Here is a 24,436-nt window from a genome sequence, read left to right as displayed (position 1 = left end):
GGTGGCCAGTTTCTGTTGGTAGGAAAATAAACCCTGGACAGGACAGCTTTGCGTCCTTGTGGATAGGTAAGTGAAAAAATGTATACAGTCTGAAAATCCTTGACCAAAATCCAGTTAGGAAAGGGCAAGGCTACCAAATCTCCACCGTGGCCACAGTCCCTAAAACATCTATCACTATACAAAAGATTGCATGTGGTATTCACTAACTTCTTAGTTACTCCCTCACTTCCTGTTTACTCTAATCCAAAATATGCAACAAAAAAGTTTTACCTTTAGTTTCACTTTAATGTGTTTAGATGTTATTCAGCAAGAGTTTCCTATGGTGACAAAGCCTGCTATTTGATGTTGACCACATGGAGCTGGCTAAAGCAGGCACTCTGCAACAGCCTGACTGGACACTGTAAAGTTCACCATACACTGATAGATTTTCATACAAGCATTTGTACAAAATATCTTAGCAGTACATTCTATCCATACATTCCATCTTCAGCGAATTGATGAATGTTGTTCAAAAGTACTTCAAAATGCAATTTTCTTATGACATTCAATTTTAATATAATTGCCTGAATAAATAAATATATAATAATTAATATTTTCAAACAAAATTCTACTAGTGTATAACCAGCTTTAGTGTGTCTGAATGGTAAATGTGCAGCTTTGCAGGGGGAAGGCTGTAATGCTAGTACATCTACAATTTGATCCTGGTTAGGGGCTAAACAAACATGTTTGTTTTGCAGTAGGTTTAATAATTGAGAAATGTTGCATGAGACATTTTCTAATTTTTGTTGGGAAGGCAAAAAAACTATTTTCAACAATTATCATCTTTATTCTCTTGCCCTAAATTATTTACATGGCTGAGGCATAATATGCACAATCCTTCTCAGAGCTGACACAAATTTGGTATTTTCATTTTCTAAGGAGATTATTATTAATAATAATGTAACTCTGTCAAGTAATATTTCACTACTCTGTTTTTGACTCACAAAATGCATTAATGGCCTTTAGGTCATTAATTGGCCAGTTGCTTTTCATGATTTTGTTTTTCAGTTTTTCATTTTTCATTTTATTAGAAACTTCTGACCTCTCTTTATCTCTTGTATCTTTATGGTTACACTGTATGTTGTAATATTATACATTTAAAAACGTTATAAAAGAAAAACTTATTTTACAATAAAAAATATAAGTTAATAATAATGTTCACTATAGTTTTTTTTTTTTTTAATATGCTGTATTGAGTTTTCCATAAAAGAACAGGTACAGAGGTTTAGGGAGTAGATAAACCATAACTCAGTCTTTCCCTGATTACAGACAGAAGTCTTAACAGAACAAAATAGTAGCTCACTCGTAAGTGATGAGTGGTAGGTAACAGGATATTGGACTAGTTACAAAAGATTCTACAGTAATTATGCCTGAGAAGGAAACAGTCTCAGAAGTATTCCTCTCCTTCCACTTGAGCATCGCCCCACTTCAGCTCTGATCGGGGCAGCGAAAGGGGGGAGAGGCAGGTGGGGGGAAGTCCATGGTGATGTTACCTTATGAGTTTATGTGAAATTTGGATTATTAGGATTATATTTCAATTAGCTTGTATTTATGTAGGGCTTAACATATTATCTTCACAGAAGTCTCTGTTGGACCATACAAATTGGTGCCTAGGCTTGTGTATCTAAACAATGGAACCCAAACCTCATTGTTCTATACATATTCACTTCAAAAGATCCCATGTTTGGATATGCAATGAAGGGAGGCCAACCCGTAATCAATACTTAACTTCCAAAGAAAAGGTCAAGTTAATCTCCTGCTCAGAATAGTCACAAGGATTTGCATTAAAGGGGGCTGACTTATGCAAAGTATAGGGATTGGAGATGTAGCCAGTCCTTAACCAGGAATAGGGAAGCCCACCAATCAGAGCCACGCCATGCCAACCAATGAAGCATTGGCCTGAAATGATATACACAGACTAGATGGGAGGGATACACACACTCTATGGCAGAGCAGTCACGTGAATGGAACCTCTATGGGAATGGTAAATATGTGAAATCTCCCTTGTACTTGTATCTAAATATGGTGGTCTTATATATTTTCTGTCCTACTGTTTGTAGATTAATGTTTTAAGGACTATACTCTGTATTCCTTCATTTAATCCATGATTTTTGCCCTTTTCCTGTACAATTAGATAGATTGCTGTGTATTAGTCTAGTCCTACTTTACTATATACCAATACATTTTTGTTATTGTGTTAAAGCTTTCACTCATGGTCAAAAATATCTAATTTAACCCAAATCATATCTGAGTAATATTAAAACTCAAATATAGTATACGGGTAACAGAGGTGATACAACAGATAAAGGTGCGTTACAACAGATACATTTATATGGAAAATAGCCGCGCTTTGTTACAACAGATAAAGGCTCCAATGTTAAATCCATGCTTTTGATAGCAATAATAGTGGACTAAGAAAAAGAGAAGCCCTGAGATTGGAGACAATGGATGGACTGAAGGCTAAAGGGGGCTGGTTAATAAACATGTCCTCTATAGGTTTTAAGATTGTCAAAAAATAAATAAATAGATAAAATTATAGATTTGGATCCAGACACAACATTAAAAGAAATGGCGGGGAAGTGAAAGAAAGGTAAGTTTGACTACAAAAGACTAAAGCAACTGGTATGCTGTTTCATATTTTTGCTACTTTAATATATTTAAAGATTTGTGTACTAGCCACTGGAGAAATCATTTGACAGGTGAGATATAATATAATTTGCATAGGCTAATTTACTAGAGGTTGAATTTTACATAAAGAAATTTGTGATAGTTCACATCTATAACAAAATCATGTGAAAACAAAACTCCTGATTTCTTTAAATACACAATCAGTTGCCTTGGATAATTCAAGTGAATATTTACACCATTTTTTTTTTTCAAAGATTTTCAACTTCTTTACTAAATCAACCCTAGCGAGCGCTTACTTTTTGACGAATAGGTCAAGTCATGGACTTGCGTTGTCAGAGGGAATGCTGATGTACAACCATTGTGTTTCACTATAAACAGAGCATGCATTTTAAACCCATGCATCAGGAAGATACAGTACCTCTGTAATGAATGTTTGATGAAAGTAACATTCACTGCTTTATAAACCTACCTCTAAATTATTGGGGAATCGATGAGTGTGCAGGAAGATACAATTTAATTTAAACTGAATTAATAGGGAATTATGTTTATATGAAAAGATTAGCACTTTGTAGTTAACTATAACTTCCAATGAGAGTTCATCTATCAAAAGTTACTTATTTTTTTAGTTGGTTGCTGTGTTTAAAATACGTTTGCAAATAAACATACTGTAAAAAAAACTGCACCTACCAAGATTCCACAAAAGAAAAAATGGCAACATTATAGAATAAAACTCACTGGCAAACCTCGACGTCCGGAAATCCCCATTTCACCTTTTTCTCCGATGTCACCTTGCTCTCCCTATATTTAAAAGGCATTAGCAGTTAATATATATTTATGTCAGTAGATGTTGAGCTTTTCTAAAAGCTAAACATTGATCAGGTTATTAATAAAAAACAACTATGTTGAGGAACTGGCAAATACATAGTTTCAAATAGACTAATAGTAGTGGTCCGCACTAATGGTGAACAAGAGCAATTTTGACTTTCGACTTCTGTCTCTCCTATTTGCATCTATGGCAGTCTCATGTTTTAAGTTCTAGGATGGACATTTGTGGAGATTAGATAGTACAACATGTATCAAGGAGTAGTGCTTAGACCTTCGAAAGAAACAAATGCAGGCTAAGAATGTATGGGGAACAAACACAAGAGGGTGCATCCATCTAGGTGTAGCAATTTATTAAAAAAAGCATAAAAAACAATTCAAAGGCACTCACTAAATGAAAGTAGTCAAGGCTTGTCATAGACCCATATAGACCTCCGTAGGATCACTATGAGGCTGCAGAGCTCAGCAGGCATGTGGCTGGTTGGAGCAGAGTTCTTGAAGGAACTGGAGCTGTCAGGTTTCAGGCTGGAACATAAGCATCAGCAGCTTCCAGAAGTGGCAAGATGGGTGCGGCTCCAAATAGCACCTCTCTCAGCTGGATGAAGACAGGAAGTGGAGGGAATGTGGCTACATGTTTCAGGGCAGACAGGAGGGCCCCTTTATCAAACCATAGGAAAGAGATTGTCCAAGTTACAAGTCTTTATATGCTGTGAAGAGTGGGGAGGGGGCGGGAGTAGGACGTCAGTAACTCTTGTTTAACCCAAAACTAGTGCTAGACACTGCATGTATCAAGGGGATACAAAAGGCTAATGTTCATTGACCCTAGGGTGACCAATACTGTCCATAGTCAAAAAACTGAGAAATAAAAAGTGAATAAATAATTAAAAGTAAAAGACATATGCTAATGATGATTAGATACAAAATAGATCAGACTTCTAATTGGGCTTACGAATGCATCCATGCTTAGAAGGCAAAAACTGGCACCAATAAACAGCTATACGATAGTGTGCGAAACAGTCAAGTGCAACATATAGAGTAGTATATATGTAGTAGAGTATATGAAGTAGTTGCGGATCAATGGAAACCTGTATGTAAACTACAATGGGAAAGCTAATATGGAGTGTGGAACAATCAAGTACAGCAAAAAAAAGAAAAGAAAAATGGGGTATCGATTTTGTGTCAGATTGCTGCAGAAGGGGAATCTTCATGTATAATAAGGCGGATATGCTTTTGTTTTTTCACATAATGGTGATATGGAGATTACAGTTTATTTATTTGTGTGAGGTATGGAGGCTGTCAAAAGCAATTCATAGGGAAATGGTAAAGTTTAAATGAGACCAGGATGGAGTGAGATACCAGTGAGAGGTTAGATTACTGTATTTTGTTCTAATTCTTCATTGAGGCCATTGGAGCTGAGACTGTTTAAGATAAAAATTCAGAACTTTTCACATTCACATAGCCTATTGAACCGTTTTGCCATGGTACAGTTTAATAGAATGCTTTCTAGTACCTATACTGTAAGACCGTGGTGGATTGCTCATGGACCTCCTTGAAGTGTCTGAGTACACTGTAGTTGGTAGAGCCTTGACATGTTAAGCACTTGTTTTTTTTTTGGCATTGGAACATGCCTACCAGATGACAGAGGAAATGTAGGGACTCCGTAGTGTTTTTATTTTTTGATAGTGCTTTAGGCTTGCTCAGAGCAATACCGCTTTTTAAATTGCAGGCTCTCTGGTATGTGAGCATGGGTTTGTTGGGAATCAGGGGACCTAGTATGGGATCCTGTTGCAAGACATTCCAATGTTTATTTACATTTTTTTCCATTTATCATTATCTGCTGTGATACTGTTTGATAAACTGTATTGGAGTTTGATCGTTGTTTGATATTTTTTTATACTGTTTTGCCATATGTGAGGTGAAAGCTTCTTCAATAATATTGGATGGGTATCCCTTATCAGGGAACTTATCTTTGAGCACCTTGCTCTGTATTATGTAGTCAGTGTCCAGAGTAAAATTCTGGTATAATCACTGGAATTGACTACTGGGAATATTCTTCATCCACCTCGAGTAGTGACAACTCTTATGCCGCATACACACATGATCGGACATTCCGACAATAAAATCCTGGATTTATTTCCGATGGGTGTTGGCTCAAACTTGTCTTGCATACACACGGTCACAAATGTTGTCAGAAATTCCGTTCTTCAAGAACGCTCTGACATACAACACGTACTATGGCACTATAACGAGGAAGATCAATAGCTCGTGTGCTAACCCTTCTGCTAATCTCATGTTTATCTTGTGTTACTAGAAGTTTGGTGAGAGATGATTCGCGCTTTTCAGCCTTGTGCTTTTCAGATCGTTACTGCTCTTCAGTTTGTGCTTGTGGGTTCATATCTGGTTTTCAGTGCATGTAGTCAGTCTGCATCTGGTTTTCAGTGCGTATTTTTATAGTACGTATTTTATTTTCAGTGCGTTCTTGTCCACTTGTTTCCGAATTTCAGCTCGCTCTTCTCAGACCTTTCTGATTTTCAGTGCATTCTCTTAGTTCGTTCTGACCAGCTGACCTTTTTGAAGCCATGTTGCGGGTGTGTACTTATCGTAGAGTTCATGCCGTGCAGGGGCTTGGTGTTGGGGTTCTCACTTTGAGCCAAGCACAGTCCATAAACAGGGCGAGGAGGCGTTCCTGGAAGAAGAATTGATTGCTCCAGCGTGACCAATTCTCTCATATGCCTTTGTTGTGGGAGATCCAGGAGAATAATCGTAATGATTTCAGCAATTATCTCTGGATGACGGACCCCGTTTTTCACCTTTAACATCACATTATATGTATTTAATGTTTGCTAATGTATTGTATTTATTTCATCATTCCATAATTACCATGATTGTAATATGCTGTAAATGTCCCCTTTGTCCTCATGCATGCTGGAAGTTTTTAAAGTTCCTTTTTTTGTCCTTCATGCATATTTGCCTTCACTAACCTCCCTAACATGCTATCCTGGACCCATACACACCTAGCCTAGTCACTTTACAATGTATTTTGTCAGCTCCATAATAGTGCTTTACCCTAAACACCCCCTAAAATGCATACAAATGTTGTTTGTGTCCTTAAATTCAGACAGAGTGCTAGAGGATTTTTTTGGGGTCCCAAAATCATTTTGAACCCTCACTCCCCCCAACCGCTAAGTCAACCAATGCCAATCCTCTATCTGCTGACTTTGCCAAACCCATACACACTATACCTAGCTCTTTTGTGGTCATATTTCTGTATGAATTCACCAAAGCATGTAGTGAATACTTTCAAATGATACTGTTTCAACTTTTGTTCGCCTATTATCTTGATAGGTAATTGCAGAATGTAAAAATGTGCTTCAATTTGAACAGTGTGCATTTATATTTTAGTATTATGACATTTCTTACCTGTCCATTGAGCTGCCAATAGTGTAAGTAAGGAGGGGCTGGCCAAAGTAACACACATTATTTATGCATTCAGCTCCCAATGAAGTGGAGAGGGTTACCTTTCCAAAACATCTCCCTACCCTAAACTTTTTACAATGGACCATCAGAGGGGGTGAGAAATCTGATAAGTGGACCTTATATTTTTGTCTTTAAATACTCCTTCAAATACATTTTATAATAATAAATGTTATACTGATGTTGGCCAAGAATGTTTGACTCCACAGTTTCCTTCAACACCACAGGAATGACAGACTGTGGCTTCCCAATTTACCTAGCGGTGGAACTTTCCCAACTGCAGAGGGGCAATTGATGGGCAATACATCCACATAGTATGACCCCGAGTTGGGGGGGGACTATTACAACTATAAGAGGTTTAATAGTATTGTGATGTTGGCGGTGGTGTTGGCGACATATGAGTTTCTCTATGTGGACGTGAGGAAAAATGCCGGATGTTAGATGGTGGAGTCATCTCCCAGACTGAGTTCTATGGTGGCTCCAGATTGGTGGCTTGGGACTGCCACCTCCGGAAGACACCGTGGCTGGTCTGCTGTTCGTCTTTGTCACTGATGAAGTGTTTGGGCTGGGTGATCACCTGATGCGGCCGTTCCCGATGAGGACCCTCACCCCGGACTAGAGGTTTTTTAACTACCGACTAGCCAGAGCCAGAAGAGTGGTGGAGAATTCTTTCGGGATAATAGCCAGCCGGTTCCACCTATTCCTTACACCAATCAACATGGCGGAATATAATCTTAACCATATAATACTTGCATGCTACATTCCACACAACTTTTTAAGGAGAAATTCTATGAACTATGTGGCCTCAGTTGGGCTTGAGGCCGGATTTCAAGAACAAACCCTGACGGCGCATGAAGCTGGCCGTCCTTGCTTGCCCCCAAAAGCATCCTTCTAAATTATATGGAGTACTTTGCGGGTAGGGGGGCCATTGATATGCCAGAAAATGTCTAAGAAACATTTCTAAAATACATTTTTAATTTAAACTGAAATACTATTTCATTTGATTTACTGCTTTTGTTTCTTTGAGCTGTCTCCTAGGTTATCCAATGGGCTTTTCTTTTTGGCCATTTTCTTCAATAGTGAAAATTTAATTTATTTGATACATGAGGTGACAATCTTTTCTTCAGCTAACTATTATTATGTTGTGGGTCTGCTACACATACAGACACACACACACCTTGTTTTTGTTGTTAATGTATGTACTGCATTAATTGTACTAATATTCATTTTCAGCACCATGAATTAAATTTTTTGAGTCACAAAAAGTCGGCCCTCTTCCAGATTTCCACCATCTCCACTATCTCTACAAAGGTCATATTTGAGACCTTAAATCTCCTCTGGGATCGGACGTTCGTGACTCCGGGCTTTCATCATTGCTGCTGCTGTCTGCATGCACTTGTTCTTTCTTCACCACTGCGCCGAAATAGAAGGGGCAGGAAATATACTAGAAAGAAGGTCAGGGGTGGGTGGATTTTCATGCATGCACAGTGTATATAAAGCGGAACACGCGTGCGTCATACTTGCGATCTGTGAATGGAGGAAGGAGTATCGGAAGCATCAATCGTGATAACGATGGTACAATTTTAAGGTGGGGCATCAGTGGCCTATACTGCTTAGAGATTAAGACCTATATTGGGACACAATTCTGGGAGTTTAGCCTGACATTAGGGTTTGTCTTGTGTTGTGTCTTGCAGATAAAATGGATGGATTCAACAATCATGATTTCCTCCCCAATTCATTGATATGTACATAGAGCTGACCTGTCTGTGGCAGACAAAACACCCCTTTTATACTAATTGAATAAATAGAAAGGCAGCACTGGATACATTTCTTGAATTTTTGAAGCCGCAGATCCCCACGGCAGACATCAACTATTTGAATTTCAAAATTGGTGGCCTGAGGAGCACTTATATAGGGATCGAACAAAGGATTCCCAGAGATCAGGAGCTGCAGCAGATGACGTTTATGTACCCAGGCTGTGCTGTGCCAACCTTCCGCAGTATAACTGCGGCGACTGGTTGGGAAGGGGTTAAACACTGACTAAATCTTACAGAGCAAGGTGCTCAAAGATAAGTTCTCTGATAAGGGATACCCAACCAATGTTATTGAATTTCATCTTACATCTGGCAAAACAGCATAAAAAAATATGGAACAGTGTTCAGACTCCGATACGGTTGATCACACAGCATCCGATACATGGAAAAAATGTTAAATAAACATTGGAATGTCTTGCAACAGGACCCCATACTAAGTCCCCTGATTCCCAACAAACCCATGTTCACATACCGGAGAGCCTGTATTACTCAGAGCAAGCTTAAAGCACTATCAAAAAATAAAAACACTAGAGTCCCTACGTTTCCTCTGTAATCTGGTAGGCACGTTCCAATGCCGAAAGCCCAAGTGCTTAACATGTCAATTTGTTGACCATAAGAAAAAATCCTTCCAGATGAATGGAATTCTATTTCTAATTTTTTTTTGCTGCTCTACTGAGTTTGTTGTTTATTGATTAAACTGTGCATGTGGGGGACTGTATGTTGGATGCACCATTAGAGCACTTAAGGCAACTAGAGTGTACTCAGACACTTCAAAGAGGTCCATAAACAATCCACCCAATGTCTTAGAGTGTGGGTACTAGAAAGCATTCCATAGAACTGTACCAAAGCAGAATGGTTTAATAGGCTATGTGAATGTGAAACATTCTGGATATTTACCTTAAACAGTAAACAGTACTGTAAATTTTCTCCATATCACCATTATGCGAAAAAGCATCTCCGCCTTATTTTACATGAAGATTCCCATTGTGCTGCAATCTGACACAAAGACGATACCCCACCTTCTTTTTTTTTCTTTGCTGTACTTGACTGTTTCCCGTAATTTTTTTTTTTTTTGCTGCACTTAACTGTTCCACACACCATATACACATTTCCACTATTTCCATTGTAGTTTACATACAGGTTTCCACTGATCCGCAACTACTTGACTGTTCCACACACTGTCATATAGCTGTTTATTGATGTCAGTTTTTGCCATCTAAGCATGGATACATTCATAAGCCCAATCAGAAGTCTGACCTATTTTGTATCTAATCATCATTAGAATATGTCTTTTACTTATTATTATGTATTTACTTTTTATTTCTCAGTTTTTTTTTTTTACTATGGACAGCAGGAGCGGACTGACCATTCAACCACTCGGGCACTGCCCGAGGGCCCCAGGCCACTAGGGGGCCCCAACAGGGCTGCCAGCCTCAGGAAAACCAGGGACAGTATGTAAAAATCTGTTTTTTTTACATCTGTCTCTAAAATATCCCTTACTGACATCCTTTTGGTCTAAAAATCCTGAGATTATAGCTGCCCCACTTCTCCAGTACTTTCTCAGCCAATAGAAACATGTCTGTATATACTGTGTGAACATGTATGGGTATACTGTGTGATTGTATACTGTGTGGCCCCATAATCTCTGATTGCCTGGTGGCCCCACAATCTCCTATTGCCCGGGGGTCCCATGAGTTGTCAGTCTGCCACGATGGACAGTATTGGTCACCCTAGGGTCAATTAACATTAACCTTTTGTATCCCCTTGATACATGCAGTGTCTAGCACCAATTTTTGGTTAAACAAGATGTAAAAGTACTGGCGTCCTACCCCCCCCCCCCCCCCCACTCTTCACAGCATTTAAAGACTTATTACTTGGAAAATCTCTTTCCTATGGTTTGAAAAAGGTGCCCTCCTGTCTGCCCTGAAACATGTAGCCCCATTCCCTCCTCTTCCTGTCTTCACCCAGCTGAGAGAGGTGCTGTTTTGAGCCGCAGCCATCTTGACACTTCTGAAAGCTGCTGATGCTTATGTTCCAGCTGGAAGTCTGACAGCTGCACTTCCTTCAAGAACTCTGAGAACTCTGCATCAACCAGCCACATTGCAGCCTCACAGTGATCCTATGGAGGTCTATATGGGTCTATGACAAGATTTAACCTACTTTTATGTAGTGAGTGCATTTTAATTGTCTTTTATGCTTTTTTAATAAATCACTACACCAACAATGCCTTGAAAAAGTATTCACACCCCTTTACATTTTCCACATTTTGTCATGCTACAACCAAAAACGTAATTGTATTTTATTGGGATTTTATGTAATAGACCAACACCAAGTGTCACACAATTGTGAAGTGGAAGGAAAATGATAAATGGTTTTCAAAATGTTTTACAAATAAATATGTGAAAAGTGTGGTATGCATTTGTATTCAGCCCCCCTGTGTCAATACTTTGTAGGATCACCTTTCGCTGCAATTACAGCTGCAAGTCTTTTTGGGGATGTCTCTACCAGATTTGCACATCTAGACAGTGACATTTTTGCCCGTTCGTTCAAAACAGCTCAAGCTCTGTCAGATTGGTCGCAGAGTTTTTATGAACAGCAAGTTTCAAGTCTTGCCAAAGATTCTCAATTGGATTTAGGTCTGGAGTTTGACTGGGCCATTCTAACACATGAATATGCTTTGATCTAAACCATTCCATTGTATCTATGGCTGTATGTTTTGGATTGTTGTCCTGCTGGAACATGAACCTCTGCCCCAGTCTCAAGTCTTTTGCAGACTCTAACAGTGTTTCTTCTAAGATTGTCCTGTATTTGGCACCATCCATCTTCACATAAACTCTGACCAACTTCCCTGTCCCTGCTGAAGAAAAGTATCCCCACAACATGATGCTGTCACCACCATGTTTCACGGTGGGTATGGTGTGTTCAGGGTGATGTGCTTGTGTTCGTTTACTGTCACACATAGCATTTTGCTTTTAGGCCAAAAAGTAAAATGTTGGTCTCAACTGACCAGAGAACCTTCTTCCACATGTTTGCTGTGTCCCGCACATGCCTTCTCGCAAACTGCATACGGGACTTCTTATGGCTTTCTTTCAACAATTACTTTCTTCTTGTCAATCTTCCATAAAGGCCAGATTTGTGGAGTGCACAACTAATAGTTGTGCTGTCGACAGATTCTCCCACCTGAGCTGTGGATTGGCAGCTCCTCCAGAGTTACCATGGGCTGCTTCTCTGATTAATGCTCTCCTTGCCTGGGCTGTCAGTTTAGGTGGCCATATCTTGGCAGGTTTGCAGTTGTGCCATGCTCTTTCCATTTCCAGATTATCGATTGAACGGTGAGCCAGGAGATGTTTAAAGCTTGGGATATTTTTTTATAATCTAATCCTGCTTTTAACTTCTCCACAACTTTATTGCTGACCTGTCTGGTGTGTTCCTTGGCCTTTATGATGCTGTTTGTTCACTAAGGTTCTCTAACAAATCTCTGAGGGCTTCACAGAACAGTTGTATTTTTACTGAGATTAAATTACATTAAATAAAAGCAATGTGGGGTACAATAAAGCTTTCCAACAGGTTTTGACTCTCGCGGTCTTCAACAGGGACTTATATTTTTGGTGTATCATTTTATTTATGACATATTGAAATAAACATAATATTTTTTTTTGACCTGCACCATTTGGAGTACCCACCTTTTTTCCTTGAATGGTCGGTGTTGATGTGACTTCAGACAACTAGTTCCAGCCTCCATTATTTGCATTGCTTTTTCCAGACCCCCTTCCGTGTTTGGCAACATCCCACAGGAATATTCATTTACACATTTGGGTTCATTTGGACTATTTCCAATATAGGATACATTGGAGTCAACTCCTTTAGTGTAAACTACATTCACTGAGATTTTCACAGTCCATTTTTTAGTTTTGCACTTCCATGTAAATTTTACTATATCGTGCATTGTTTCTTTATGTATTTCATTACACTTGTTTGCACATTTGAGTATATAATATTTAGCGCTACACTAATTATTTATCACTTTGTTTAGCTTTGTTTGCTTGAGTGTTAGCTGCTTATCACCTTTGTTACATTGTAACGCAGTGTTTTCCTTTCTATATAAAGCATATGAATGAGAAAGAAGAATTACAGCGTATTGGACACTAATCAAATTTCCGGTGGGTATGGTGTGTTCAGGGTGAATGCATAGAGAAAATATTTTCCAGGTAAGCAGTGAAGCAATGAAAACTTTTTTTTACTTTTTTTTTTTTTTTAATTTTGGTTTCATATGCAAATTTAGTATTTGTCCTGTGCTAAAATGTAAACTGCACATTTATAGAAACAATCTACTAGAGAAAATTGGGTCGGAGAGCTTGTTCAAACACAAATCTCCAAAAATCAATATTTGAAGAGCATAGGGTATCCCAGAATTTCCCAGAAATTGCTGACTTTCGGGCCATCCTTGCAGCATGTCATGTTGCTTCCTTGTCTATACAGGCCGACACAGATTATGTCCTATGTTGCTGACTGGTGATATTCCATCCAAGGCTTTGACCACGACCCCCTCTTGTCACCCTACCCTGGTTTAGTGGCCCTTGATGCAGGCTCCCTTTTTAGCTAAATATAACTACCATCAAAAAAACCTTTCTCTTTGTTAATATATTATTTGAACTTCAAGTGGATCCTGAAGAAGCCCAGTCTGGGTGAAATGTGTTGATCCCACCACTGTCCTTGGTTCAGCTGACTGTATGGCAAATTTGGCTTCCCTGTACACATGTTTTTAGAATGTCTTTTTACATTTCTTCATTTCTTCAATGAAAATATTGTTTTTAAACATATCTTTATCTTGTCAACTATTGGTTGTAGCATATTAAAAAATCCCCCATAGAAACAACCTACCTTTTGACCCATAGGTCCTTGACTGCCAGGGCCCCCTGGACCACCCACAGCGCCAGGTATTCCCTAAAAAACAAGGATGTGCCAGGATAATAAACAGACTGATTATAGTGATTTAACAACAATTCCATGCAACAAGGGAAATCAGTGTGTAAATTAATTCTTTCCACCAGAAACATCATCTGAGCTGTGTAAAATGTTTACCTTAGTGTAAGTTCCTTTACTGCGTGTTGTGATGTGCCGCAACGTAGGTGCTTTGGGATGCCATTTACAGCCAATGGCACCAATGCACACTGATACATGTGAGGTAAATAAACCTGGAAAGGTTATCCTGCACTTTATACCCTTAATAGGCTGGTCTCCTTTAATACCACTCTGGGCTTAATTTTCAAGGTAGACTGCAGTGTACCTTTTTAAAAAAAAGTGTATACTTTTGTTCTTGGACACACAAAAGTCAAGAGAAAGAAGAATGCAAATTCCAGATGCCAGCTATTCAAATACTTTGTATAGAAAATTGATCCTCGAGTCAACTCCCACTCAGGAAAAAAATGTTCTAAAAGCAACTCAGACATTTTAAATTATCTCTTTGCACACTTGTATGTGCTTAAACAAAGCTAAACCACAGAGAGTACAATGGATGTTTCTGCTCATAATAAGTAAATCAAAGGGATATATTAAAAAGCGAGATTTGACCTGATATAATCCTTAGGCTCCATGCACACTGGCTAAAAAAATCCCTACTTCTACAGGGGTTTTTATGTTCTGCCTGTAGAAGCTACTCAATGTTATCCTATGTGTCCATGCATTAAGACGATTACAGGCATATTTTGAGCTCAGTGTTTAAGCCACATATGCACACGCAGATTTTCTGCTGATTTTTGTCTTCAGATTTACCAAAAACATATAATATGAGGTCAAACCTTAGGAGTTTCAATTTGTATGCAATAAGGCAGGCCCTTGCACTACATGGTTTTGGTAAATCCGAAGTCAAAAATCAGCAGAAAATCTGATAGTGTGTATGGGGCTTTAGAGCAGGAAGAAAAACCTTCTGGTTTGTGTTTTTGATTGGAGCTTACTGGCAGAATAAACATACAACTCCCCTAAATTTGTCTAAACTTTGTACAAAAAATGCTCTATATGAGTGTTTTTTACTCCCAAGAAAATAGACATTTTTTTAAGCCCAGTGAGCATGGAGCCTTAGGGTCACAAGAGGTCTGTCGAGTCATTACATTAAGGGGGCGCGCTGCACTGAAACATTTGGAACACAGTTATTATAGTATAAGTAAGCACATGCACAGTGCAGATTCATTTATCAATGAATGGGGCTACAGTATATGTTTTTTTGCTTGTTTTTTTTTTTTTTTTTTTGCATCATTCTATTACTTATATCTATTTTTCAAGTGATTAGTGGGTATATAGGATGCTATTGAGAGAACACAGGGACACTGTAGAGCTTTGCAATAATATTTTGTTTATTTATTTTTGTATTATGTTCACATTTGTTTTATGTTAGTACATGCTTAATTAGACATTGATTCATGATCTATATTTTTTTTAATTTACCTTCATAGCATTGTTCCATTTTATTTTTATTTTTTACTTTTGAAGAACAGGATTGGTCTAATAAATTCTTCAAGTCGTTCTACAAAAATTCTAAGGAAAACTTGGCACAGGGAAAGTATAGTATGAACACATATCCCGTTAGAATGATAATATATCTGTATTGGAATTACAATTATTCATCTGGATTCAGAATTTGGGTTCAGAATTTACCACAAACCAAATAAAAGAAGAGCCAAGCTACAATTAAGCACTTAATGCATTAATGACCAATCCACAAACGTGAATACCTTTTTTAGATGTTGGATGTCAACATACTATTTTCACGGTATTTCAATGCAGAAAGTTTGTAATGAGTCTTTATATATTTATTTTTGTGAATATACTGTGGATAAATTCTACACAATTTGTATCTTAGTTTTTTTTGGACTTAAATTGATTGTAAACTCTCACCTTGTAAAATAATCCATTAGTTTTAAATTAGAAATGAGAGGCAAAACATTTGTGTATAGATGAAAAAAAAAATTCTCTTTTTTTTTATATGTAAATTACATCTATACTCAGCTGCATAAAAACTAAGGGAGGAAAAACAACAGCACATTGGTCTTCCCAGCAAAAGGCTGTGTGTGTGTATTGGGGGAGAGTTTTCAGCAGATGTCTGATCATTGGAGGACAGCACACTGAGTTCCCAGCCAAAGAGAACAGAATACTTTGTCATGTAACTATATGATCAGCATGCACATATCGGGAATATTAAATGTTGAGTTTACATATTCATTAAATTACCACTATAACAAAAAAAAATATTGCCTTCTGGCAACTGTATGTGATTAAGACCTGTAATGATAGTATTTTGTATATCCATACCTTTTTAATTTCACATGCATTAATTTATATTTTTTCCATATTTACTTGCAGACCAAGCTATCAAAGTGCTAGTTACAGGGGTTGAGGCAGACCATTCAACACTTACAACAGTTAGCTTTTATTTTTATAGTTTCAAATGTAAGACTTCTGATGTTAATGCTTACATGTAAACTACAGCTGGGCTTTATTTTGTTTGCGATTATTAGTACCCTATCCACAAGGTGGCAATGCTGCTTTGCAATTTCACTGCAGTTAGAAGAGCTTTGTCACCCTGTTAAGAAAGGTGAAAGATAATGGATCCATAGGTAATAAACTATATTACTGGGGGGGGCTTAGAAAGACAAAAATGGATGTATTAATGTTAGTTTCATATTTCATCATATACAGTATGTAATTTTTTCTAACTATTATCAAGCTCTGTTTAATACTTATGTTTAAAAGATGAATTAAAATACCTGCAGTCCTGGTAATCCTTGCTGCCCTTGAAGTCCTGGTGGACCAGGCAAACCTTTGGGGCCCTAAAAATAATAAGTCAGTGCTAAGATGAGATATATAAAAAAAATAAAGTTACAGATCACAGCTGTGTAAACTTTGCTAAATGTCGAACATAAAATATACCGGTAAATTTAATGTGACATTGTATATTTATTTCTGACTTTTATACAGTACAAGTTAATGCATGTAATATCTGAAATGATGTACTATACCAAAAAAAAAAAAACACAGGTAGAAAAAAAACAATAGTTATAATAATGTTTTGATCATTACTTAATATTCATCAGCTGTATGCATACACCAGATGGAAGTGAGACAGGCACCCACAATGGTAAAAATGCATAAATAATATTTCTAAAAGCATATATATATGAATTATATCATCTACAGTGCATTGTCATCAAAATTGTAGTAATTTGAATGTCAAGGTTTTTCGTAATCGAATGTGACTAATGCATAAATGCATTTCATTAATTATATACAGTAAATGGAAAGTTAGCCAGGCTTCATAGAATTCATTGTGATGAAATAAGCTTAGTTACAATAATATACCTGTATGCCTTGAAGTCCATTTTCTCCTGAGATACCCTTTTCTCCAGGAACTCCACGTAAACCCTGCAAATCAAACAAGGCCATAAAACAAAGAATCTGATTTTAATCCTATTAGTCTACTTTAATGTTGATGGGAAAAATCAAAGGTTACAGAATGAAAGCAAATATCAGTATATTGCTAATATATTGAAGTTTCACTTTTCTACATGTTTTCATACATACAGTAACACAACAACATACACAACTTATGTCAGAGCGAAATCACAAAATCTTCTAGATTACAGGCATACTGTGCAAAATACAGGATCGGTAATAATAAAGCATAAGTAGCATTTATTTTTTTTGTGTTTCAAATTATTTGTTTTCACTTTCTTTTTCCTAGCAAGCTCTCCTTTAATTTGTTTTCACAATTTTTTATTACTACTACTACTTTCTGTTCCTATTATACTTTTTTTTACTTCATTGTTTATTTTTATTCAACACTTCTTACTACAATTAACTGTTCCAATGTTTTCTCTTACTAACATTTTTAATAAACAGATTTTTGAGATTTATTTATTTTACTGCTACAGTAAGTTGATTTAATAAAACAAACCAATTTGGAGGTGAGCTTCACTCGGCATAGTTAAAAAGGAATGCAAAGGCAATGGGCAATGATAATGCAATACTCAGATTAATGGAAGATGCTTTCTAAATAATTGTTAGAAATTATTATTGCTTTTATTGAAGTCCAACTGACAAAAACTGTGATTTTGTTTTGCATACAGAATTGAAGGACTTTTTTTGTCATCTGTGTCCCTATTGGTAAGTTTTCCCTCACTTTTTGTTAAAACGGGAAGTGATGTTAAATCTCTTCTATAGGGACACAAGCAAAAATAAAGTTTTTGACAATGTTTTCATGGCTGTATTTGCTGAGTCATAGGGACCGGAAGCAAGGAATATATTCCCCAATGTGGTCACAAACAGACAAACCAAACATTTGTCTCCCCCTCTCTATCCAAAAATAATAATAATTGTGGTTGGAATTGGGTGTAAAATAAGCCCATGTATAATTTTCACAAAGTTTAATGCTACAATGCACACTTTCTTCCAAGGAAAATTGAATCCCTTATTTTTTTAGATTAAATTGTGTTTTGGACTACACAATGTGTTTATTTATAGTCCATGAGTCTATAGACTATGGTTAAGTACCTTCCATAGTCCTAAAATAAGTAAGATACTATGTATCCAACTATAATAGTTCAATAAAGTGTGCTTTTTACAGCGTTAGTCAGTGTTGGCATAATTACATGTTGCTTTTATGTCTTCATGGAAAAGAATAAAGTGCTGTGCAACAGTGTCAGGAGTCTGGAGTTTATTTATGAGCTGTCACATTACAGCTGCTAACATGTGCAAAAAATCCTCTGTTCCTAAGAGTATCTAAAACCTAGTGAAAGCAAGTCTTCCTTTCATATTATATTCAAGCAGTGATTTATAGGGTGAACTAATGTAATGTGATTCTGTATTAACTTTAAAAACACAATTTAGGTGTCGGTAAATTCCCCAAAAAATCTATACATGACTAGATGTTTGGAGCAAATACAGGTTTTCATGAAACCAGCATCGACAAAGAGGGAATTTCCAGTTTTTCTAGGAACATTCTTTAAAACAAAGCTACTGTATCTGCAGTTTGCTTTATCAAACTGTCATAATTATAATACATATACAGACTCATAAAGTCTAACTAAACTATACATGTAAATTTGTTTTGTTTTTTAACTATTAGTATACAATTATGGAACTATATATAGTGAGCTGAACCACACTTAGGTAATTATCTAGAACTGTAACGCTTTAGAATTACACAGTTACTTTAACCACCGAAACGTAAAAAAATATTTAAATAATAACTTGAAGGTTTTCTCATCTTGGCATAGAGCAGTTGGATAAAGAGTCAACTTGAATTAGGAATGACGTTCCACAAATCACCATTAGCTTTCCAGCACCTCGCCTTCACAGCTCCCGCAATGTGACTCATCCGTGCCAGACAGCATTACTCTACTTGGCTCAGAATCCTGTGTAAAGTATGTTTCTTTGAACATATGCATGTGCTGAACCTGCACAAATCCTCGATGGCAATTAAACCTTTGCCAAGCAAAGCAAAATAAAACATTGAATGCTTATGTTTTATGCCACTGCGCTTAAAATCAAACAGAAACTAAGTACAATAATATAAAAAACTAAGATAAACATTAAATCCACTCACAAAAATCTACCTTTACAAATATTTACATAATGTATTTTCTGGTATAAATGAAGCAAATGGGTGCTCACTCGTATAAAATTTGAGACCATTAACAGAGAAAATGCTCACCTTTAATCCAGGAGGTCCTCTGCGGCCTTGTGGACCCTTCACAAAAAAAAAAAAAGTTAAATATACGCAATCAAAGTTTCATCACCCTACAAGTTAAAGAATAACTGTTTTAATGCAAATGACTATTTGTTTGAAAGAATGTGACCTACATGTGCCTGTCGAACTTTCTTGAGCACAATAACTTGCTTGGTGACTTAAAGCCAAATGCTACCTTTAGCCTGTACCAAATTTTACTTTGAAAAAATTACTGCTCATGACTGCTTGGTAAAATGGCCATAGGTCCAGGCATTGTTACATGAGCTCATCTGAGGGAGCTTAGGTACTGATGTTCAGGAGCAGCAGACAAATCAGGCCGGCTTCAACTCTGCTTACCCATTTTATGCCGTAACTCATTGTTTTTGGAGGCAAAGAAGCATTTTCTTTAACAGATGTAACTCTTATAAGTTTTTTGCTTTTTATATAGGTCAGGGGCAGGATAGGGGCTGTATTTTCACAACACAGCAAGCCTACTTAAACAGGGCTTTCTGTTTTTGTGGATGCTTGTTGCAGTGGAGAACCCTATTGTTCCTACCGACAACAATTTATACAGCTCCGAAGGTGTGGCAACTGAAAGTGCAACTGCAGACTGATAATCAACATTAACTATTTTTAATCTTCAAGCATTAGTAAATAGATAGGAAAGTAAATCATATTTACTTGTTTTTTTTTTTTTTACTTTTGTTCACCAACTTCCTGGTTTTCAGGCCTAGGCAAGTGATGTCACACATCCCAGTCTTTAGGAGGGGAGGAGAAGCTTTCTCATCTAAGCACACCCTCCTGCATGCATGCCTGAGCTAAGAGGAGATAGATTCAAGGAAATAAATGCTATGCTACATGAATCATCTGCCCTTACTCAAGATGGTAATAGCCAGAAATGCTAGGGGGATGTTTTTCAAAGTGATTTCTCTGCAAAATAAAGCATGAAAATATGGATGGGTGGAGAGATTGCTGTGAATATTAAAAATGAATAAAATTGCTTTTTTTTTTGGTCTGTGGTGCTCAGACGAAGTGTAGTTCTACTTGAATATTAGCAATTCTAGTAAGTCAGAGAGACATAAGCCCTGGAATATCCCAGTCTTGGTAACGTAACTCTTTCTAATGGGGGAATCTACTTTTTTTGGAAAAATAGCATTAATAGGCAATATATGTTTTACCTCTGGACCATAACCTCCAGGCTCTCCTTGTACACCATCTTTCCCAGGTTCATCCTGTTAAAATACAACTTCTAATGAATATTTGAAAATTACACATTAGGTTATCCTAAACTTTTGAGGATATCTACTGAACCATTCCATTAGAACTATGCAGCATTATTTGGTTTTATTTACTTGCCTTTCCTGATATCGGTACAAGTAAATAATCTGACTGTAGTCTAAAGTTTAAAATGTATGTAAAAGTTTTCTAAAATAATAGAAGAGCTCAGCCCTGTTATAATATCTTTCAAAGTGTTTATTACAGTCTGTATATGTGATTTAACAGTTTAAGGCCCAATTGAAGTCTCATGCTTTTCTATCTCTTTATAGTTCGTCCTGTTATGATTTGTGACTGACATTTGCTAGGAAATGCCTTAAAATGCCTTAAAAAATGAGTCTGCTCACACAGTCCCTTATTACAGAGAAATGGGAGGGAGCATCTGACCAGTTCTGAAAGCCCTTTACTAAAAGTAGAGGGTCTTAAACTAGTAAACATGGACAGCACAGTCATAATTAGGCACGCTCCACAGCTGCTGTAAGAGAAAAGATAAGAAGAATAAGACAATGAAAACAGAAGCTGTTACTATAAAGTTGGACCAAAATCTATTTTTGTGACTTCAGTTGTGTCAGGGCTGGGCCCAGCCTTTCCTTCACTAAGCTGGCCACTCAGCTGTCGGTTATTTGCCAGCTCCTATCTCTCCACAGTGACTCACCTGGTGATATCTTGCTTGTCGGCCCTGCCTACTTAAGCCGTCCAGTCCAGATGATCTCTGCCTTCGCCTTGGTCACATCTCTAGTGATGCTCTCCTGTTTTCCTGTTAAAGACTTGCTTGGCTGCCATTCCTTCTGGCTCCCTGATGTTTTGGCTTGTCTGACTGTCTGTTCCGGTTCCTGAACTCTGGCTATGTTTTGACTAATTTTACTCATTTACCTTTTTTTAATTAATATTAAATAAGTGTGATTTAACTGTACTTCTGTCTCAGTCTGATTCGTGGTTTCTGACAAGTTGTAATTTAAGCTATAGCATTCTTCACATTTTAACTCTATATAGCCCTCCGGTTTATTCAATTACAATCTGGCATTATCACACACCCATACAACCTTGTTTCACGCAGAACCTTATAGTGGGCTGCTGGCACCCAGCTTAGAAAAAACTGTGAATAATGAAAATGTAGATCTTATTGCTCCCCCAGAGTCTACAAGAGCCTCTCGAGCCTAACGAATACATTGGAATTGATTTAAAACAAATAGATTGTTCACTTTGCAGGGGTATTCTACTGGTTTCCATCAGATAATCATGTGCAAGCAAAAACACTTGCACGTGATTGCGTTCTTGTTGCAAAGTGAATTTTCTCCACATTCACTAAATTAAACAAAAAGTCTCTTGCAAGGTGAACAGCCTATGTGCCTTTAGTAAATCAACTCAAGTGTGTTGCTTTATTGCACGCCTAATAATGTTTTGGAGCCTCCCAGGACTCCTCCATCAGGCTAGAGTGACCTGTCACTGTTAAGGAGGATCTTCAGGAGCTATATAGAAAAAAATTTAAAGTCAGCAGCTACAAATACTGTAGCTGCTGACTTTTAATAAAAGGATACTTACCTGTCCAAGTATCCAGCGATATCCTCACCCACACCGGTTCTTTATCGGCCCTCGGGTCCCTGATGCATGCATGATTACTAAGGGAAGCCACAAGCAGTCACAGCCGGCTGCTCTCTGGACTTGCGGAAGCCACACTAGTCTTTGTGAATGGTCCTGCAGCATTCTGGGACCTGTGATGTTTCCCAGAAGGTTTTGGGCAAGGTGGGTGGTGAACTTCTGCATGGATCGCCTAGGGATGCAAACAGAAGTGGGTGCAGGTACCTGTCAAAACCAGGTCCCCACTCCCCCCAAAAAATATATTTAAAGATTTTTTAAAGAAGGTAAGGAGGAGACGGAAAAGTGGAACTTCCCCATCTGAAAGATGTTCCACTTTACGCTTTTCATTTGTCGCTCCATGCTGATCAGGCTCCACACTCCCCATTCACATCTCAGGTGCTGGTTGGGCTCATTTCTATCAAAGCAATCAATTATACCAGCAACAGGAATGCCACACACCAAGATGCATACTTTCTTCTTTTATTCAAACAACCAGTAGGAATAGGTTCTATTCTGACATGTTTCACACTAGTCACGGAACTTTGAGACCTGCTAGTGTCAGGGAAGAATTCAGAGAAGACCTGGCAAATATGCCAATGTCCAGCATGGCTGCACTAATTCACGCATCAGCGCACGCAAAGCATGATAATTGCCAGCATCCACTGGCCTATAAAAAGACAACAGTTCCTCTCATACATTGCTTGATTATCATCAGCCTTTGTATCCTGTGTTCCTGTGCCATGTGCTTCTGCTTGATTATCCATTATTGAACCAGCTTACCCCTGACCTGTTCTGGCTTCTCTCCAGGCTCTGAATCTGGCTTGGTCCACAGACCTGCTCCTGCCAATTGACATCTTGTGTTTGACCTGGCTTGATCTTGACCACACTCCTGCCTCAGCTCCTGATTGACCTCCTGTGTTTGACCCTTGCCCTGGCTTATGACTTTGCTTCCCACTCTACCCATCTGTCTAGATCAGACAGCGCTTCCACAGAATCATCTGCTTTGGCTACTTCTCTGCTCTCGGGAGTCCTCCCATCTGGAACCATCAGACAGCTTCATTTTCAGGCAACCCGTGCATCTTTGGTCATAGCACCCTGGTCACCACCTTCAGGGGTACTCTGCATCACCTCAGTCTCCAGTCAGATACGTGACAGCTTGACCTGTCACTGTTACTTGATGATGAAGTACTTTGATGTTCTGAAATGTGCCTTTTTCTACATTTGAGCATTAATGTTGCTCTTTGCAAGCTGTTTGCTGTGCTGGAGAAATTTGTGATGCCTGACCTATACGTTTGCGCTATTCACTGAAATTTCAGGAAGCATTCCTTCCTTAAGATCCTTAAGCCATTTGGAGAGCACTTGAATATGTATATATATATTTGCTTAATTGGAGATGCTGGACATAGTGTCAAAGTAGGGAGTTAGGGGAAGTCAGAGAAAGCTAATATACAGTATTTGAATGAATACAATTCACATTCTTCTCCCGCTCTCTTTTTACCTGCCGCCCTGGTTTTCCTTTCTGTCCCTTTGGTCCAGGTATATTATTATTTGTTCCAGGTTCACCCTAAAAATGTAATTTAAATGTTATTCTTTATATCTTTATATCAATAAACTGTATTTTTTTTACAAAATAACTTAGAAGTAATGATAATGCTGGAAAAAAAACACAGGTTATGGGGTATATTTACAGTATAAAGCAGCGAATGTGACATTCAGCAAACATTCACTGCTGGTGTATATCCCTGGAGCATGTGTTTAAAATTACAACTACCATGAATGCTTGCTGAAGTTTACATTTGCTGCTCTCTAACTATGCCCCTATCTGTTTTGTTTGAAGTGGGACTTCAGTCAATTAAAATACTTTCTTCTTTGGTGGAGTGAGGAAGATTGGTACCTCTGTCAAGTTGTACTGTTGCCTGTGTTCCCACTGGAGACATTTTCCCCTATTCTTGTCCCTAATGCTGTGGTTACCAGGGGAGAAAAGGGGATATTTCCTCTATGAGGAGTCAGACAGCAATAACAATATAACAGAAGTTCCAAGCCTTCCACACTACCTGAAACTTAATATGTTTTTATTCTGTGGAAT

At 37.8% G+C, this 24,436-nt stretch overlaps 1 protein-coding gene across 1 annotated transcript in view; it reads right to left on the bottom strand.

The window, feature by feature from the left end:
* LOC143996450 (collagen alpha-4(VI) chain-like) overlaps positions 1-24,436 on the bottom strand; it is a 281,198-nt gene that overhangs the window by 88,132 nt on the left and 168,630 nt on the right. The window contains exons 22-28 of the mRNA XM_077491500.1: positions 23,849-23,914; positions 20,676-20,729; positions 19,483-19,518; positions 17,130-17,192; positions 16,538-16,600; positions 13,659-13,721; positions 3,403-3,465 (exon numbers count right to left, since the gene is read on the bottom strand). Coding sequence (XP_077347626.1) covers positions 3,403-3,465; positions 13,659-13,721; positions 16,538-16,600; positions 17,130-17,192; positions 19,483-19,518; positions 20,676-20,729; positions 23,849-23,914 — 408 coding nt within the window. The remainder of the gene's footprint in view (positions 1-3,402; positions 3,466-13,658; positions 13,722-16,537; positions 16,601-17,129; positions 17,193-19,482; positions 19,519-20,675; positions 20,730-23,848; positions 23,915-24,436) is intronic.

Source organism: Lithobates pipiens, unplaced genomic scaffold, assembly GCF_037356315.1.
Source record: "Lithobates pipiens isolate NorthernLeopardFrog02 unplaced genomic scaffold, aLitPip1_a1.2 Scaffold_19, whole genome shotgun sequence".
NCBI classification, from domain to species: domain Eukaryota; kingdom Metazoa; phylum Chordata; class Amphibia; order Anura; family Ranidae; genus Lithobates; species Lithobates pipiens.
Note: the sequence above shows the minus strand (reverse complement) of the source record. Positions and strands in the feature narration are given on the sequence as shown.